Source organism: Oncorhynchus keta, chromosome 13 (genome assembly GCF_023373465.1).
Source record: "Oncorhynchus keta strain PuntledgeMale-10-30-2019 chromosome 13, Oket_V2, whole genome shotgun sequence".
NCBI lineage: Eukaryota > Metazoa > Chordata > Actinopteri > Salmoniformes > Salmonidae > Oncorhynchus > Oncorhynchus keta.
Window position 1 is genome coordinate 41,696,140 of NC_068433.1, and position 20,230 is coordinate 41,716,369.

The following is a 20,230-nucleotide window of genomic DNA, read 5'->3' on the forward strand; positions in this document are numbered from 1 at the left end:
CGCATACAGCCGATGCTGTAGGATGACTTTTATTGTGTGTGTCGTAGGTCCGTCCGCACTAGGCTCACAAATCTGTCCCAGATGCCCCTACTGCCCCCGCATTCCTCCCAAACACCACAACAGCCCTGCTCTGGATCAACACACAGGCCTGGTATACAGCCTGAACCAGCTAAAGAATAAACCCAGAACAGCACTCACAAACCAGGCCAGAGAGACAGCGAACCATGCTCTTCCAACCAAGCCATAGAATGTGTATGGAACCATCGCACAGGGAGCCCAATAACTTGCTAGGTCCTGTCGGTGAGCACCAGTATCACTATGTGCGGCGTCATGGTCAACAGTACACTGCTCAGTACTGCATTTTTAACTGAACAACCACAATCTCCGCCGGATTCGAACCGACAACACGTTTGAATATAGTGCAGTGTCTTCTTAATCCCTGGTCCAACCAAGAGACTGCCTCATGTCAGAGGCAATTATAAGAGATAACAGGTTTTTATTGAAAACATTTTATTTCAAAAGACCCGTGACGCCACGTTATAAATGGACCTCTATAGGTGTTCAGACAGACCGTGAAGAACAGTCCTACTGTATAGTTCAACGTGATCGTCTCTAATCCCTGTGGACACTAACATGCAGAGGTCAGCTAGCCAGTCCGACAGAAGACTGGAGAGGAGTTAATACTGTTGTTGTCTATTGCCAGCAGCACAAAGATAAACACATACACCTTACAACTTCCTCGTCATCGTGACCATCAGAAGCTGCGAGGGTCAAATTTACCTAGCTAGTGTCAGACAAACGCAGGGTGTACTTAAACAGCCTTTAAAGAAATAATAAGGAATTGATGTCGTCCGTCAAAACTATTTTTCCTATTGCATTATGTACAATTATTACAGTTTAAAACATTTTAAAAACATTGGAGCAGAAATAATAAATCCTCTACAGTACAATTTCCAGGTATAAAAATATATTACCAATCTCCAGGAGTATTTACAAAGACAAGTTTCTCTACAAAATGCAACTAGGTCTCTACAACATCAAGTAACTGTGCTGTTAAGCTCGTAGTCTAGTTGTACTACCTTAGACTTACAAAAGCACCCACCTAATGGCTCAAATGTTTAGCACCTAGTATATAATACATTTGGCCTACACTACATTACCAAAAGTATGTGGACACCTGCTCGTCAAACATCTCATTCCAAAATCATGGGCATTAATATGGAGTTGGTCCCCCCCTTTGCTGCTATTACAGACTCCAGTCTTCTGGGAAGGCTTTCCACTAGATGTTGAAACATTGCCGCGGGGACTTGTTTCCATTCAGCCACAAGCGCATTAGTGAGGTCGGGCAGGCACGGATGTTGGCCGATGAGGCCTGGCTCGCAGTCGGCGTTCCAATTCATCCCAAAGGTTCGATTGAGTTGGTCAGGGCACTCTGCAGGCAAGTCAGCTTATTTCACACCGATCTCGACAAACCATTTCTGTATGGACCTTGCTTTGTGCATGTGGGCATTGTCATGCTGAAACAGGAAAGGGCCTTCCACAAACTGTTGCCACAAAGTTGGAAGCACATAGCGTCTAGAATATCGTATGCTGTAGGGTTAATATTTCCCTTCACTGGAACTAAGGGCCCTAGCCTAAACCATGGAAAAAGTATTCTTCCTCCAAACTTTACAGTTGGCACTATGCGTTTGGGTAGGTAGCGTTCTCCTGGCATCCGCCAAACCTAGATTTGGCCGTCAGACTGCCAGATGGTGAAGCGTGATTCATCACTCCAGAGAATGCGTTTCCACTGCGCCAGAGTCCAATGGAGGGGAGCTTTACACCAGCCACTGCTTGGCTTGGCGCATGGTGATCTTAGGCTTGTGTGCAGCTGCTCGGGTCATGGAAACCCACTTAATGAAACTCCCGACGAACAGTTCTTGTGCTGATGTTGCGTCAAGAGGCAGTTCGGAACTCCGTAGTGAGTGCTGAAACCGAGGACAGACAATTTCTACACACTATGTGCTTCAGCACTTCCATTCTGTGAGCTTTTGTGGCCTACCACTTCGCGGCTGAGCCGTTGTTGATCCTAGACATTTCCAGTTCACAATAAAAGCACCTACAGCTCTAGCAGGGCAGAAAACTGACTTGTTGGAAAGGTGGCATCCTATGACGGTGCCATGTTGAAATTCACTGAGCTCTTCAGTAAAGGCCATTCCACTGCAAATGTTTGTCTATGGAGATTGCATGGCTGTGTGCTCAATTTAATACATCTGTCAGCAATGGGTGTGGCTGAAATAGCCAAATCTGCTAATTTGTAGTGGTGTCCACACACTACTGTATACATAGTGTATTTTCAGAAACCATTAAAAACAAATACTAAATTCACTTTGTCATTTGGAGGAATTTGACATTGAAAAGAAAGTGAAAAGAGCAGAAATTGAACCAAGAAAAAAGGGGGAAATAAGAGGTATTGAAATCTCTGGTTTTCACTCCTGTCCAGACAAGACAAGACATGACATAGGGACTTCCTATGAGAGGTGATATCGGCAGGCTCCTTCGAAGTCTCTTGATTGGTTGTTCTTAGTCTCTAGAAGAACATCCTGTAACGACAGGCAGCACTTTACATTAGTGTACAGTTATGCATATCATAATTTCTAACACAGTCCACCTCCACCCACAGTCATTTGTGTAATGTAAGCATTCCTCTACATACACAGAATGTTTTACATTCTACCGAGGGTTTTACAGAACTATGGGAGGATGCCGCACACTTAATAAAAAACAAAGCCAGTCTGTAACCGTGTAAATGATCGTACAGGCGTAATAAAGGCCCGGTGCTTATGAGAATAAAAATATTTAAAAACAAGATTATAAAAAATATTTAAACAATTCTGATTGATCAGGGGAGTGGTGATGAGAGGTATTGTAGTGGTCAGAAAGGTCCACGGCAGGGGATGACACTTAAGATGCAAGAAAAGGGATGGAATGCTTCGTCTACAGCGCAGTATTTTCTACTGGCTGACAACAGTGACTGGCGCCACCTGGTGGCGAAATAAATAGTCACTGTTGTCATTCCTGAATCTTGAAAGCTGTACTTCTCCTGACACACAAATCACAACACACCATAACCTGCCCCTACTGAATGGCAGGCATGTCAGGATTCCTCCTCTCACCATTCCTCAGGGAACCTTCTTCACTTTGCCTATAAAGCATTTACAACGCTGCTTAGAAGAATACAAGGGAGGAAAGACTTAAAGACATTTGGTTTCTAGGTAATACGAACTCGAAAGCAGCACGCAAGGCCGACGTGGGGTTCAGGATCACATCTCTCCACAGCCATTGGGCATTCATATTTAGCTCTGTGCTGCATGGCCATCTATTACAGGCAGAATGTAGCCATCATTCATTAGCTGGGTAAACAGAGTAACACTGGCCCCCGGGAATCACTGGGCCAGTACTGAGTCTAGGAAAACACACCGGCTGTGGTAACTATGCTCACATTGCTGCTGTTGTGATTCAACCAAAGTATGAGTTATGTGCACGTCCACAGGCACGCACACTATTTGGAGAGTTAATGATTAGCCCTAATGGTCTCTGCCTCAAGATTTGGCAACCTACACCCCCCCCCCCTCCAGTGCATGCATGCACACACACACGCACACACCTGTATATGTTGGGGTCCAGCAGTACGTGTGTGTCCTGGGGCAACTGGGAGAGATGGACCACCTTGGTCTTCTGCTGCGGCCGGTCACTCTCATTCACCCACACATCAGGTAGTCTGGCGAGAGGGATAGAGAGATTGAGAGAAAGTGAGAGGGAAGGAGGAGATAGAAAGTGAAAGCAGGAGGGGGAAGGAGGAGAGAGAAAGAGAGAGAGGTGGAAGAGATGAGTCAGTACAAATCCAGTCTTGCAATTGGTTCTGTTGCCTCTAAGCTGGTGTCTGACTGGCATCAGCTTAGAAACGGGTTAAGAAGAGATTGCAGTGGTACACATGCATGCTTCCTAAAGTGTTGTATAACTAAACAGTGTATTTTAGGTGTTATCCGTGGGAAACAATGGGAGAGGATCAATACCAGTACTGGGCTCCTCTACTCCTGCCACTGTGAGCGTCACCAGGAAAGCACCCCGGGGTAGAGTGTTGGGGAGATGTGAATGAGCAGTGCTTGGTTCATCATTAGCAGACTGCTTGGCTATAGATCACAGACTCAGAGAGGGGCAGATGAAAGCCCCAGGGGGAGGAAAGGAAGAAAGAGGGTTGGATAGTGGATGAAAGGAGAAGCGAGAGGCGACCGTACCCTTGCAAAGGGACGAACACAAGTAGACAGAGCCAAAACAAAAACAGCAGAAAAGCACCCAATAACATGGTAGGAGACAGAGAGGGCAAGGCCTCAGCGGTCTCCTGTTACGCTTTAAAATCACAGCAAATACAATGCTCGCTGCACAGAGGACTGTGTACATAGGGTGCTGCTGCAACCCTGTAGCTGAGAGCTACAGTAGGAGTGACTATAACATCTGGTAGACATTCTCCATGGTAGTGTGGGTGACGGTTGCAGCAACATGGTCCTTAGAGAGACATATCCAACTCTTAACCAAAAACCCTTCACAGCTTCTGAAACGAGTGCTGCAATACGGCTCTTGCTCCTCCTCCTCCCAAAAATTCCAACGAGAGGTTTATTTTGGACATGTACCGCGAAAGCGAGCGTCGTTTTGGCTTTTAGCCCGTTTCCTGACCCAGAAAGTTGTTTCTATCAGAGATGAGTTCTCGGGGAGAGGGGTTTTAGACAGAGCAGAGTTGAGCTGAGAGACTAATGACGAGGAGGGCTGCGGCTCAATAGTCTGAAGTGACTTCCTCTCCTTGTCTCCTTACCTTCAATCATTTGTCTGATAATATACTATGCTAACTACATAGCTAACTTACAATATTCAAGTCTGAAACGCACGTGGCTGGTTAGGATAGCTGTTATGCAAGACAGGCGAGCACTTGGTCCTTAATGCTCTAAACTGGGCCACTGATGCGGGCAAAAGGAGCAGAGAAAGAGTTAGAGGAAGGGATGGAGAGAGAGACCACAGGATAGCGCCCATGAGATGAGGGAACCCATCCAGAACACTGACCCTTCTGGATGGAGGAGACACTAACCTAGGTATCCTCCTGTGTGTGTTTGTGTGGGGTGCGGTGACATGTGATTGCCTGCCTCCAGCCACAGGACAAACTGTCTAACCACCAATAAACACCCGCTGACATTTACAGAGCAGGGGAGAAGGATAGGAAGAGAGGAGGGTAAACCCTCCGCTTGCCAGTAGTACAGGAGAGAAAAGGGAGCGAGGTGAGAGAAGAGGACTGTGGCCTTGTGTCTGCCAACAGGAGAGAGATGAAGAGCAGGATGTGGAGAAGAGGGCAACTTACATGTCCTCGGGAGTCCAGTGGAGGAGGACTTTAACCTTCCCAGAATCTTCCTTCCTCCTCGCTATTACCTATAGACAGAAGAAGAGAGTCAAGACACCACCCAGTAACAGAGACATTGGAAAACAACATTGTACTGGAGACACACACCATCCCTAACCAAAGGTCTGATGCTGACGGCAAGTCAGTAAAAGGAATGAGACTCCTGGTTCCAGTCTAATTGCGCCAGAGTCAATCTGTCCTCCCTCCCACTCTGCAGACTAACACTTACCTCACTGGCCTGAAGACGCCAGTCCAGCCGCTAAACCTACACACACCCCCTGTGTGGTAGGAACAATACAGCTCCCTGACTGACATTAGTGCATGCCACAGTTTGTGAGTGTGTGACCCTGGACCAAGGTGAAGACTAGGAATGCTATTTATCTTTGGAAACACACAGACGGATATGTGTACACACACAGAGAAAGTAGCTAGTTACAGCGTGAAAAGGCGTTACACTAGACTCTCTGGGTTTTAGTTGCTTATAGCTTTGGCATAGACAAGGCCTGCTGGGTTTGCTGGACTGCCCACGGCCGTCAATTTCTTCTCCGCAATGAGTCTGGATCAGAGTAACTCCCCGACAATTTCTGATTGGTCCCAGAAATTGATGGGTTGGGAACACACGTGGGTAAAACAGTGTTTTGAAAGTGTAATTGGCTTTGATACTCTGATTAGAGACCATCCAAATGGCTGATGACTGTTTTGACATCACCACAAACGCCTTCCAATGATGGCAGTCTCAGCCTGAAGTGAACAGAGCAGCGGAACAATTCAGTTGGAGTCGTCAGGCAACTGCTGGGCTCCTACACAGTCTCTCGCATGTGTAGGGGAGAGATGGAGGGGTGAGGGAAGAGAGCGGCGTAGGGGTCTGTTTTCTAAGTGGCTCCAACAACAGGCCTGGCTAGGTCTGGACTCTGGCATGTACGTCAGAGCAGTGTGTTTCGTGGGAGGGTTGCTGGCAGTTCCCTTATTAGCAGTTTAATTAAAAAGGGGCATGGGAGTCTGTTATTCCCTGGCTGGGCCCTTCATTTTCCACAGGCCTCAATACTGCGCACGCTAACTCATCAGAGTTTAAACCAGACTGCTGGTAATACGTCAATTTTGGAAAACAAGTTGTGTCAGACTCTGGTATTATTACTGAGAAAAATGAGATCGTGATGCTTTTAAATCAGCATTTAATCTCAGCGGGCTTTTTATTTGAAATAAATGGTGGTTTAATTGACCCTGGGGAGCCAGTCGACTGCCTGCCCCTCTCCCAGCCTGGTTTGAAAATGATTTAAATATGCACTACGCAGAAACCGCTCTGCCATTTCCTGATTGCTAAAATTCTAAGTTTGCCTAATTTCAGTTCCTTTATTAGCAGTTTCATGGAACCAAAGTGTAGAGAATCACTGTACCATCTAAACCAATGTCAAATATATTCACCATAACCAAAAATATTATATTTTCAGTTGTTTGATGCATTTGTACAAAACCTAAAGTAAGACGCAAAAAAACAAAACTTAGCGGAAAGCATAGAAATAAAGCACATATATGTACCACTTCGTCGACTTGCTTTCAACGAGAATGACAGATCTACAACTCACATTTCTATGTGAATTTGGTTGGGTCACCTAAAAAGTTACATATTGCTGCTGTAAAAGGTATCCAGTGTCTATTCACTGATGGTGTTAAATCAGGTTTTCCTCACATAACAAAGTCCTACGGGATGGATTCTTGTTCTGGTTATTTTCACATTATTAAACAATATAATTTATCTGTTAAAAAAATACATTCACCTGTATGCAGATGACACTGCGGTGTATGCCATTAACCCCACAACTGACCAGGCTCTGCCTCTTACCCCCCAGAAAGCATTTGTTGAACTGACATTGGTACTTAATAATGCAGGTAAAAACCAAGGACATGTTCTTTTCCAGATCACATAAAAATCAGGAGACTTATGCATAAGTACTTTGTAGGGGTGTAATGGTACACTTATTGGTACCGAACCATTCGGTCGAGGGACCTCGACTCGGTCGCACTGAGCCCGAATGACTACATAAAAACAACAATACAAAATAAAATAAAATCCGTATTTAGGCTATGCATACGCTGCGTAGCAGGCCTATGCCGCTTGAGAAAATCTGAGCTGAAACAAAACATTTCAGGCTATTCCGTTAAAACGAGCACCTATGCAGACGGAATCAGAACCGGAGGATCATCAACAATCGTTTAAATCTCCAGTTTAGGAGCTTTTAGGCTTTCCAGCAGATTAAAACGGAGACGGACAGAAAGTTGTGGAGAAAACGTTAACCGTATGTCGCCACGCTCAACAGAAATAGCCTACGCCGCTGCCAACACAAATGTTGTTGACACATTTACTCCAACATCACCCGAGTACACGGAGCAAGACAGAAACATATCGTCTCACCTCTGCATTTCAAGCTTTCCGTGGCAGCTGATTCTGACCGGACCAAAGAAATTACAAGAGCGATAGGTAGGTTATGTTTATATTTGTTTTACAGTCTTTGCTTTATAAGCACGGATATGCACTGATTCACGGTGATTGAGGTTTCAGCGCCTTGTGAAAGTGCTTTTAAGTCACGTTGCGAACTTCCCTCCTGCAACAATTTAAGCAAACAGGTTGTACCCGCTCGATATAAGCAAGCCAAAAACAAAGTTCAGAATGAATTGGCTTGCGCTTACTTCACAGTGACAGCCAATCACATTACCCTGGAATAGGAGATGGGCGTGTCTGTAGCACGGTACCTTTATGAGCATCACAACTGCGCATCAGGGCACTGAAGACCGTGTCATGGTGTGTTCATAACCAAGTGGGAATTTACCACATACGACTGGGGAAAACCCCACTTGAATGGCCCTCCAACTGGTACTTACTTGTGGGAAACGTGTCAATGATCTGAAGCACACACTTCTCCCACATGATTACCACGGACGTCACCTGCTAAGGAAATTGCCTCTAACGGCATTTGGCAGTTAAATGGAACAAAACATTTATTTTTAAAAAAGCAATCTATTGTGGTTTGCTTAACAAAAACATTTTTTTTTTACATGCATTTCTTCGTTTATGGTTGATAGAGCTTGTAGGCCATTAGCCACTGGCGTTTCTCAACGAGTTCAAATCACATGAATGCGTCCAACTGCTATTTATGACTAAACAACCAATACATTCCCACCTCCCAGAAGGTGACCAATGCAGCATCAGAGTGGAAACTTGAGGACCAAAATAACAATCCTGCCACAGCAGAATGACAGGAATATTGTGAAATAAACTTAATTTCCCCCTGCTGTATTGAAACTGAACCGTGAACCCCAAAAAACCTACCAAACCGTGTGTTTGATGAACTGTGACACCCATAATACTTTGGATGGTGCCCTCATTGATCGTGTCCCCTCTTATAAATATCTGAGCATCTAGATTAATGAAAAGCTCTCTTTCAAAAAGCATGTTGATGAATAAGTTAAGAAATTAATCATTAAAATAGGCTTCTTCTATAGGGCCAGGTTCCTGTCTTTCGTTAAAATAGCAGAAAAACAAATCATCCTGTCAACATTCATTCCGGGTTATTGACTATGGCGATATCGTCTATATGAACGCTGCTGCCACGGTACTGAAGCCGTTGCACACAGCTGACCACAATGCATTGTTACGGGCGATAGGTTCCGTATAGTCACTGCATTTTGTATCAGAAAGTAGGCTGGCCCGCTGTGAAGTCTCGTAGAGCGATGCATTGCGCTCTCTTTTTTTGGTCTATAGAGCCCTCTTGCATAAACTTCCATCATACCTTACCTCATGGTTAAACTTCAGACTGACAAGTAACCAGACCCAGACTCAGGGATGTCTAACCCAGGAGGGCTCTTCAATCTCCACCCAATTAGGTACATCTGTTTTTAGTTTATTGCGCCTCGTGGAATAATCTCCAAAAGTCCTTAAAGTTAGAGTTGGTGCCTCTAGGGAAACTCGGGCAGATGTTAGAGAGCCTTTTTACTGAAGAATGTGTTTGTTTCATATGATTGCGATTTACTTGTCGTGTATTGTGTAATTGACGTGTGTACAGATAGATATGTTTAATAGTGTAATGGTTGTGTAATCGATGTGTACATGCAAGGCCTCATCTGCGAAAGAGACCGTGGTCTCAGCATGACTCCCAGCTTAAATAAAGGTAATAAAAATAAAAAAAGACAAACTCCTCTATACAGCGGAGACCGTAATACTGTAGGTCTGCTGCGCCCTCTGCTGTCTGAACAGTGAAGTACACTGTGTGTGTGCAGGACCCTGCATGGTCTGCTGCCGCTGGATCCCTGACCATGCTGTGGTAGACGACGGTGATGGTGTGTGTGTGCTACTACTAACCGTGCTGTGAAACACCACACTGTGTCCGTTGCCTAGGCTCTCTATATGTGTAGCCAGGTTGAGGCAGATGGCCCGGTGTCTGATGGCATCCATGGTCTGGGCATCAAAGAAGTCGTGAGGTCGTGCTGGAGGGACAGAACACACTGGGGTGAGAGAGGGGGAGCGTTAAACTGAGGTTCATAGGTCAGAGGTGATTAGCCAATCAGATGGATCTGACCCTCGTAGATATTCATCAAAACGTTTCCCACCACCCGATTGGTTAAGACGCTTGGTTTGAAAGCCAGGCAACCTGATCAGCGAGTACATGGTCGATTGCTTGTATGATTGAGTGTGTGCCTGCATATCTGTGTATGTGTACGCATGCTTGCATTTGTGCGCGCTTGGATTACCATCCTTGTGGGTACCAGAAATTCCAAAAAGTCCCAGAGGACAAAGACTATTTTAGAATTAGGTTCACGGTTCAAATTAAATGAACAATTAGGGAAAATAGGATTTAATGGAAATCCATTTTAGGTCCCCCACAAGGATAATAAGGCGTATGCTGTGTGTGTGTATATTGCGTATGCTGTGTGTGTGTGTGTGTATTGCGTATGCTGTGTGTGTGTGTATTGTGTATGCTGTGTGTGTGTGTGTGTATTGCTGTATGCTGTGTGTGTATTGCGTATGCTGTGTGTGTATTGCTGTGTGTGTGTATTGCTGTGTGTGTGTGTGTATTGCGTATGCTGTGTGTGTGTGTATTGCTGTGTGTGTGTGTATTGCTGTGTGTGTGTGTATTGCTGTGTGTGTGTGTATTGCTGTGTGTGTGTATGCACACATGACTGTAAGTCGCTTTGGATAAAAGCGTCAGCTAAATGGCATATATTATTATTTATTATATTATATTTATTATATTGTGTGTGTGTATTGCGTATGCTGTGTGTGTATTGCGTATGCTGTGTGTGTGTATTGCTGTGTGTGTGTATTGCGTATGCTGTGTGTGTGTATTGCTGTATGCTGTGTGTGTGTATTGCTGTATGCTGTTTGTGTGTATGTATTGCTGTATGCTGTGTGTGTGTGTGTATTGCTGTATGCTGTGTGTGTGTATGTATTGCTGTATGCTGTGTGTGTGTATTGCGTATGCTGTGTGTGTGTATTGCGTATGCTGTGTGTGTGTATTGCTGTGTGTGTGTATTGCGTATGCTGTGTGTGTGTATTGCGTATGCTGTGTGTGTGTATTGCGTATGCTGTGTGTGTGTATTGCGTATGCTGTGTGTGTATTGCGTATGCTGTGTGTGTATTGCGTATGCTGTGTGTGTATTGCGTATGCTGTGTGTGTATAGCGTATGCTGTGTGTGTATTGCGTATGCTGTGTGTGTATTGCGTATGCTGTGTGTGTATTGCGTATGCTGTGTGTATTGCTGTGTGTGTATTGCGTATGCTGTGTGTGTGTATTGCTGTGTGTTGTGTGTGTATTGCGTATGCTGTGTGTGTGTATTGCGCATGCTGTGTGTGTGTGTATTGCGTATGCTGTGTGTGTGTATTGCGTATGCTGTGTGTGTGTGTATTGCGTATGCTGTGTGTATTGCGTATGCTGTGTGTGTGTATTGTGTATGCTGTGTGTATTGCTGTATGCTGTGTGTGTGTATTGTGTATGTGTATTGCTGTATGCTGTGTGTGTGTATTGTGTATGCGTATTGTGTATGCTGTGTGTGTATTGCGTATGCTGTGTGTGTGTATTGCGTATGCTGTGTGTGTTTTGAGCATTCTGTGTGTGTGTATTGAGCATTCTGTGTGTGTGTATTGAGCATTCTGTGTGTGTGTATTGCGTATGCTGTGTGTGTGTGTATTGCGTATGCTGTGTGTGTATTGCGTATGCTGTGTGTGTATTGCGTATGCTGTGTGTGTATTGCGTATGCTGTGTGTGTATTGCGTATGCTGTGTGTGTATTGCGTATGCTGTGTGTGTATTGCGTATGCTGTGTGTGTATTGCGTATGCTGTGTGTGTATTGCATATGCTGTGTGTGTATTGCATATGCTGTGTGTATTGCATATGCTGTGTGTATTGCATATGCTGTGTGTATTGCATATGCTGTGTGTGTATTGCATATGCTGTGTGTGTATTGCATATGCTGTGTGTGTATTGCATATGCTGTGTGTGTATTGTGTATGCTGTGTGTGTATTGCGTGTGTTTATATGTGCGTGTTTCTCGGATACGTACGTAAAGACCTCCTGCGTTTATTCTTGAGTTTCCGCCTCTTGTTAAGCCCCGCCTTCGAAGGTGAATCCTCCTTCATCTTGCCCTGATTGGCCAGCTTGTTGGAGTTCTGGGAGCTGAAGTGGGTGGGTACGTGGCGCGCCAGCCCCCCCTGGGAGGCAAACGTGGCATTGCAACCCCCCACCACACACTGATGGAAACAGAGACAACACCGGTGAGAATACAGACTAGAATATATCTTACACAAGAGCACTTACACACAGTTGAAGTCGGAAGTTTACATACACCTTAGACAAATACATTTAAACTCAGTTTTTCACAATTTCTAACATTTAATCCTAGTAGAAATACCCTGTTTTAGGTCAGTTAGGATCACCACTTCATTTTAAGAATGAGAAATGTCAGAATAATAGTAGAGAGAACAATATACTTCAGATTTTATTTCTTTCATCACATTACCAGTGGGTCAGAAGTTTACATACATTCAATTAGTATTTGGTAGCGTTGCCTTTATGTTGTTTAACTTCGGTCAAATATTTTGGGTAGCATTCCACAAGCTTCCCACAATAAATTGGGTGAAGTTTGGCCCATTCCTCCTGACAGTGTTGGTGTAACTGAGTCAGGTTTGTAGGCCTCCTTGCTCACACACGCTTTTTCAGTTCTGCCCACACATTTTCTATAGGTTTGAGGTCAGGGCTTTGTGATGGCCACCCCAACATCTTGACTTTGTTGTCCTTAAGCCATTTTGCCACAACTTTGGAAGTATGCTTTGGGTCATTTTCCATTTTGAAGACCCATTTGCGACCAAGCTTTAACTTCCTGACTGATGTCTTGCGATGTTGCTTCAATATATCCATATATTTTTCCTGCCTCATGATGCCATCTATTTTGTGAAGTGCAACAGTCCCTCCTGCAGCAAAGCACCCCGACAACATGATGCTGCCACCCCCGTGCTTCACGGTTGGGATGGTGTTCTTCGGCTTGCAAGCCTCCCCCTTTTTCCTCCAAACATAACAATGGTCATCATGGCCAAACAGTTCTATTTTTGTATCATCAGACAAGAGGAAATTTCTCCAAAAATATTTATTTAGATTTTCCCATGATGTCAGCTACTGAGTATGAAGGTAGGCCTTGAAATACATCCACAGGTACACCTCCAATTGACTCAAATGATGTCAATTAGCCTTTCAGAAGTTTATAAAGCCATGACATTTTCTGGAATTTTCCAAGCTGTTTAAAAAGGCACAGTCAACTTATTGTATGTAAACTTCTGACCCACTGGAATTGTGATACAGTGAATTATAAGTGAAATAATCTGTCTGTAAACAATTGTTGGAAAAAATGACTTGTGTTATGCACAAAGTAGATGTCCTAACCGACTTGCCGAAACTATAGTTTGTTAACAAGAAATGTGTGGAGTGGTTGAAAAACGAGTTAATGACTCCAACCTAAGTGTACGTAAACTTACGACTTCAACTGTATATAATAATAGTATTGGTCTTTCCATTTGATGAAATCTAGGTGATTTCCTTTTCAATGAAAGTTCAAAAGGTTATAGTAGTGGAAACTGTAGGCCGGAGTATAGAACCACTGTTCAATGGGACCGTTCAGAATAATATCATGCATTAGCTTTACACAGGATAGTGTGTGACAGATGTGTCTTGTGTTAGAATGATTATAATGCTCTCCAAGACTAGAACAACCTATAGCACATGACGTGTCCATACAGTAGGTACGGGGCCTTCACAAAGAATTCACACCTCAACATTTCACACATTTTGTTGTGCTACAGCCTGAATTTCAAATGGCTTCATTTGAGAATTGGTGTTACTGGCCTACACACAATACCCCATAAGGTCCAAGTGGAATTATGTTTCTTTTTTTTTTTTAATGTTTACTAATTAATTAATTTAAAATGAAAGCGGAAATGTCTTGCGTCAATAAGTATTCAACCCCTTTGTTATGGCAAGACTTAAATAAGTTCAGGAATAATAACGTGCTTAAATCACTGAAGTTGCGTGGCCTGTTTAATAACATGATGTTTGAATGACTACCTCATCTCTGTATTCCACACATACAGTTATCTTTAATATCCCTAAGTCGAGCAGTGAATTTCAAACACAGATTCAACCACAAAGACCAGGGAGGTTTTCCAATGCCTCTCAAAGGGCACTTATTGGTAGAGCAGACAGTGGATATCCCTTTGAGCATTGTGAAGTTATTAATTACACTTTGGATGGTGTATCAACAGAACCAGTCACTACAAAGATACAGGCATCCTTCCTAACAAACTCAGTTACCGGAGAGGAAGGAAACTGCTCAGACATTCACCAGGAGGCCGGCCCATGGTGACTTTAAAACTGGTACAGCGTTTAATGGCTGTGATAGGAGAACACTGATGGATCAACAACATTGTAGTTACTCCACAACACTAACCTAATTGACAGACTGAAAAGAAGGGAAGCCTGTACAGAATATTACCGAAACATGCATCAGGTTTACAATAAGGCACTAAAGTAAAACTGCAAAGAATGTGGGAAAGAAATTAACTTCATGTCTTGAATACAAAGCATTACGTTTAGGGCAAATCTAACACATTACTGAGAACCACATCACATTTTCAAGCATGGTGGTGGCTGCATCATGTTATGGGAATGCTTGTCATCGACTAGGATAAAAAAAATAAACAAAACAGAGCTAAGCACAGGCAAAATCATAGAGGAAAACCAGGTTCAGTGGGAGACAAATTCAACTTTCAGCAGGACAATAAGCTAAAACACAAGGCCAAATATACACAGGAGTTGCTTACCAAGATGACATTGAATGTTCCGGAGTGGCCTCGTTACAGTTTTGACATAAATTGGCTTGAAAATCTATGGCAAGACTTGAAAATGGCTGTCTAGCAATGATCCCCAAAACCTTGACAGAGCTTGAAGAATAAAACAAAAGAATAATGTGAAAATATTGTACAATCCAGGTGTGCAAAGCTCTTAGAGACTTACCCAGAAAGACCGCGACAGTCGCTGCCAAAGCAGCTTCTAACATGCATTAACTCAGGTGTGTGAATACTTCTGTAAATTAGATATTTCTGTACTTAATTTTCAATAAAAACATGTTTTCACTTTGTCATTATGGGGTAGTGTGTAGATGGGTGAGAGAACAAACAAACGAATCCATTTTAAGTTCAGGTTGTAACACAAAATGTGGAATAAGTCAAGGGGTATCAACAACTTTGTGAAGACACTGACATGAGGATGTGGTTTGCCGAGTCAGTGCTTAGATGTCGTGTGTGACAGTGAAATGGAAGAAAGGGGGGCGTTTTCTCACCTTGAATGGTTTGTCTCCACTGTGTGAGACCATGTGTCTCTGAAGCCAGCTCTGACTGGTCGACGGGGTGTTATACACCTTGCAGCCCTTCCACAGACACACAAACACCTGGTGAGAGGACAGCAACACTGTTACACACACACACACACACACACATATATATTCACAGGTCACTCGCAACCTAGCTCTTATGAGTTACCCAAGATGCAATGTAAGAGACTAAATGTCCCACGAAATCCTACTGTCCTCGAGAATTGTAGTAGTTGGCAGAAGAACCTAGAAACTCAAGCCTCCATAAACTGACCCCCGCCCCCTCTCTGAACCTAAAGTTCAAAGAGAGATAAAACATCAAGCTGTCTTTTATACAGCCAGAGTCTATAATGTACAGCAGTACTTTTCATCTGGAGTTAGTTTAACACAGGATGTTTGGATTATCTTCAAGATGGACAAGTGGAAGGGATTGATATTGTGAAGACAGGGTTGTGGTGGTGGAGAAGAGGGGGAAGAGGAGAAGATGAGTGGAGGCATAAAACTAGGAGATGTAGAAATAAGAGGAGATGGTGAGCAGGCAGGAGGACAGAAGATTTAGGAAGTTGCTTTCCTACACTGCATACCCCTCCCCGTTGTCCGTCCACGTGCACGCCCCTGATGTGCTCAGCCAGGTCTGGGCTGGTGGTAAAGAGGAGCTGGCATTGGTCCCAGCAGCAGGTGTATGCCACGCCCTTACCCACCGACGGGGTGGCGGTGGCAGGGCCGTGCCCGTTCATCATGGCAGGTGTGGAGCGCCCGCTGGACGCTGTGCTCTCCATGTCCATCAGAGTACTGCTGATACTGAGGGAGGGAGAGGGACAGTGAGAGGGGGAGGCACGGTGAGAGGGACAGTGAGAGGGGGAGGCACAGTGAGAGGGACAGTGAGAGGGACAGTGAGGGGGAGGCACAGTGAGGGGGGAGGGACAGGGAGAGGGACAGTGAGGGGGGAGGCACAGTGAGAGGGACAGTGAGGGGGAGGCACAGTGAGAGGGACAGTGAGGGGGGGAGGCACAGTGAGAGGGACAGTGAGGGGGGGAGGGACAGTGAGAGGGACAGTGAGGGGGGGAGGCACAGTGAGAGGGACAGTGAGGGGGGGAGGCACAGTGAGAGGGACAGTGAGGGGGAGGCACAGTGAGAGGGACAGTGAGAGGGGGAGGGACAGTGAGAGGGACAGTGAGGGGGGAGGGACAGTGAGTGGGGGAGGGACAGTGAGGGGGGGAGGCACAGTGAGGGGGACAGTGAGGGGGGGAGGCACAGTGAGAGGGGGAGGGACAGTGAGGTTGGGAGGCACAGTGAGAGGGACAGTGAGAGGGGAGGGACAGTGAGAGGGACAGTGAGGGGGGAGGCACAGTGAGAGATGGGGTCAGCACAGAGATCTGTTGCACTACAAAACAAATCAAAATGTTATTCTTCACATGCGCCGAATACAACAGTGTAGACCTTACCGTGAAATGCTTACTTACACGCCCTTAACCAACAATGCAGTTAAGAAAAAGAAAGTTGAGAAAATATTTACTAAATAAAGTTTTAAAAAATAAGAGCAACAAAATAACGAGACTATATACATTGGGTACAGGTACCGAGTCAATGTGCGGGGGTACAGGTTAGTCGAAGTCATTGAGGTAATATGTACATGTAGGTAGGGGCAAGGTGACTACGCATAGATAAACAGTGAGTGTGTGTGTGGTGGGGGCAATAAAGCCATGTGATTAGCTTTTCAGCAGTCTTATGGCTCGGGGGTAGAAGCTGTTAAGAAGCCTTTAGGACCTAGAGCTCCGGTACCGCCTGGCGTGTGGTAGCAGAGAGAACAGTCTGACGAGGGTTGCTGGAGTCACTGGCCTTCTTAGGGCCTTCTTCTGACACCACCTGATAGAGGTCCTGGATGGCAGGACGCTTGGCCCCGGTGATGTACTGGGCTGTGCGCACTACCCTCTGTAGCGCCTTGCGGTCTGTTCTAGTCATAGGTTTGGACAGCCTCAGTCACTAAATCATGGTGATATAGTGTGTTTATAGCATGTGCCAACACAGCTCTGAGCAGTGTCGGCACATGGTATAAACACACCATTAGTATAGTTTATGTCTGTGTGTTCACTTCTCTGGGGCATATGAGGTTTCATATGCCTGGTCTACAAGGAGGGATGTGAGGGTGTCATGGCGGATTTGAATCTCATGCCATAAGAGATGTAGAAGTATCCCTCTCACACCCACACAAAGCTTCTCACAGAGCATTAGTGACTCAGTAATGCTACCACGTTGGACTGAATGAAGAGAAGGTGACAAACACACACACACACACACCTCGTAAGGCTGCCTGCCTCCAGCTGCTCCCCTGCTCTGTTCCTGAGGTCCTCAGTGCCAGAAGGGGAACAAAAGTTACATTGAGACCATGCAGCTGCCCAAACAACAGAGCTCTCTCCTCCATTCACTCCTTTCTTACTACGGGCCATTCTGCCCCGGCCAGACAAAGCAACGCACCATGACAGGAGAGGGTCGAGGGGGAAAATGGGGGGGGGGAGAAATCGGATCCTCTCTCCTTCAGATACTACACTTCAGTTCCCGAAGCAACACAGGGACTTCAGCCTTTGTGCTCACTGGGTTTCCTTTTGTTAGCTGCCCTCGACAGGTCGTCGCATGACCACAGACCGAGGAAACCTACCCGGGATCCAGAAAGGGGGAATTATTCCACTATTCTAGTAGCAACAGGAGAAGGGTGGACATCGAGGTGTGTGTGAAATCATGGATTTCTCGGCTTCCATTGGAATAGGAAAATGTGTATATCGTTCTGATCCGTTGGCTCGTCCAGTGATATTCAGACAGCGTGCGCAGGGGCAGATCTGTGTGTAGTATGAGTACATGGCAGATAGGACCCTATATCGAGCATGCTTCAAGCTATAGTTTATGTCTGTGTGTTGACTTCGACTGTTAAATGCACCACTAGTCGGGTTCAACGACATACACACGTAACTGGAGTTCGCCATAGAGTTGGGACAATCGGATCGGCAAAAACACTGCTTCGGGGGGCGCAATAACCCAGAGTCAATTATTTGAAGTTGCATTGGAACAGAGTTGAGCAGTGAGTTGCATACAGCATTACTCATTTGGAACACCTATGAACTGATTCACTCTCTCTTCTGCACTAGTTTATGATGCAGTGGAAGTTCCATCTGGGCCATTTCACATATTGTAATGGGGAATTCTGGGTACACATCTAAATATCTCAGCAAGACGTGTGTGTGTGTGTGTGTGTGTGTGTGTGTGAGATTCACTCGTGTGCATGAGGGTGAGAACCTGTGTGTGTAAAGGACTCATCTCAACACAGACATCCTGTAACTAGTCACCACCCAGCCACATGGCCAAACCAACTAGAAGGCGATGAAGTGTTGTGTGACCACAGTGAGCCAGTTGACACGTCTGTAAGAGTGTGTGTATAGATATGTTAGAAGTAGCTCTGTGCCTAAACACCACCCTTCATATGAAAGCTGGGGCCTGTTGGTTGGCTTGTTAGTGAGTGATTTGTTTCTTTGTCTCAGTGCTACACCTGTGAAATTTCTCATGGGACTTTCAAGGATACATGCTTTGTCAATGATACATGCTTTTGTCAAGGATACATGCCAACTTGGAAAATCTTACTTAACTCACTGAACTTGTTAACAAGATAAAATCAAGTCTGAAATGTTCATATTGCTGGTGCGTCTCTTTTTGACCGTGGTTTCATAGTAGCGATGTATTATTACACAATGAGCATCGTGGTGGCAATGCAGGCCATACATGGACAGGATGTCCAGATGCGGGTGTACGTGCAGCGTGGAACCATTCCATTGTAAACTAAAGGCAAACTTAGGCCTATTCAACTATCGGTTAAAACTATGCATGTCAACTGCCCATAACGCATAGTTGCGCATTGGGTGCTGATGCATTGTAGCAAAACAAACCCGATTGTTATGCTAAACTGCTGTTTGGCAAAATACAAAGTACGGAAATATCACACCACGCTACATAATTGCAAGGATAGTGAGTGTAACTTGTAACAACGTAGCTTGAGAAAACGTAAACATCTTATTCAAATTGAATCATTGTTGGAGTGGGCTGGCAACATTGCTGCGTTGCTTTGTATTCAACATTTGGTCGGGTATTAGTAATCCACAGACCTGTCTTCCGAATCCATTCGACTGAGAGGTTCTCCATCCGAGGATGAAATCTCCACACTGGCCCGTCTTTTGATACCGCGGTCGGTTTTCTCCGTGGATTCCTCGCTTTTGGTCTTGTCGGAGCTGGGAGGCGAGGACGCGCTCTCCTCTCTTTGTTCTTGTTTCAGCTCCACGATGCTCTCCCCGGTTTCGGTGCTGCTCGCAGGGATTCCCTCCACGGGACTTTTAACCGGTTCAGACAGTTCACAGGCCGGTTCTTCTTTGTTACCATTTTCCGTGGACAAAACAGATTCTTTTGCGACTTCTAGTGCGACTGAATGCTTCTCCTCTTTGCTGTCTCGGTTGCTCACGTCCATTTCTGGTCCGTCCTTGTTGTCACCCGGTTCCTGTTTCGAGTCTGCGGGGCCCTGCTTCTTATTCCCATTTTCTCCTTTGTCCAATGTTCCAATTTGCTCGTTTGTCGGTGTGGAGTCTTGTTCGGTACCTTTGGTTGTAACTGCAGCCATGTTCACAGCGCGTAGTAAGCTATTTTGTGTTGTAGGCTACCCCACAAAGTTGGTTCTTCCTCCCAATAGCATGCGCTGCTTCACCACGGGTGTTCAACGGGGACGCTGGGGGAGGAGGCATAACCATGACGTAGCCCCCCACATTGTGGACCGTTCCACGTGTTTCGGAGAACTATTGTTACAATGGTTTATATACATGTAAAACAAGTGTTCCAGAAACACAACATTGGCCCTAATATTTCCCT

The 20,230-nt window shown here is 45.2% G+C and overlaps 1 protein-coding gene and 1 non-coding gene across 7 annotated transcripts; both read right to left on the reverse strand.

Annotated features, from left to right (window-relative positions):
* Window positions 1–249: 249 nt before the first annotated feature.
* On the reverse strand, window positions 250–379 carry LOC118392799 (small Cajal body-specific RNA 14). The gene has a single exon (XR_004827442.1). It is a non-coding gene; the product is annotated as a small Cajal body-specific RNA 14 (non-coding RNA).
* A 114-nt stretch (window positions 380–493) lies between these two features.
* LOC118392358 (zinc finger protein AEBP2-like) lies at window positions 494–20,133 on the reverse strand. Of its 6 annotated transcripts, none has more exons than XM_035784278.2 (9): window positions 19,480–20,133; window positions 17,630–17,671; window positions 15,916–16,132; window positions 15,302–15,409; window positions 11,978–12,164; window positions 9,780–9,904; window positions 5,387–5,454; window positions 3,647–3,760; window positions 494–2,582 (listed from the first exon to the last, which is right to left on the reverse strand). In XM_035784278.2, the coding sequence occupies exons 1-9, from the start codon at window positions 19,983–19,985 to the stop codon at window positions 2,570–2,572; spliced, it is 1,380 nt and encodes a 459-aa protein (XP_035640171.1). In that variant the 5' UTR covers window positions 19,986–20,133; the 3' UTR covers window positions 494–2,569. The 6 variants fall into 6 exon arrangements, with proteins under 6 accessions (XP_035640171.1, XP_035640169.1, XP_035640170.1 ...); XM_035784276.2 differs by having other exon boundaries at window positions 9,780–9,922; XM_035784277.2 differs by having other exon boundaries at window positions 15,907–16,132.
* Between the last annotated feature and the right edge of the window lie 97 nt (window positions 20,134–20,230).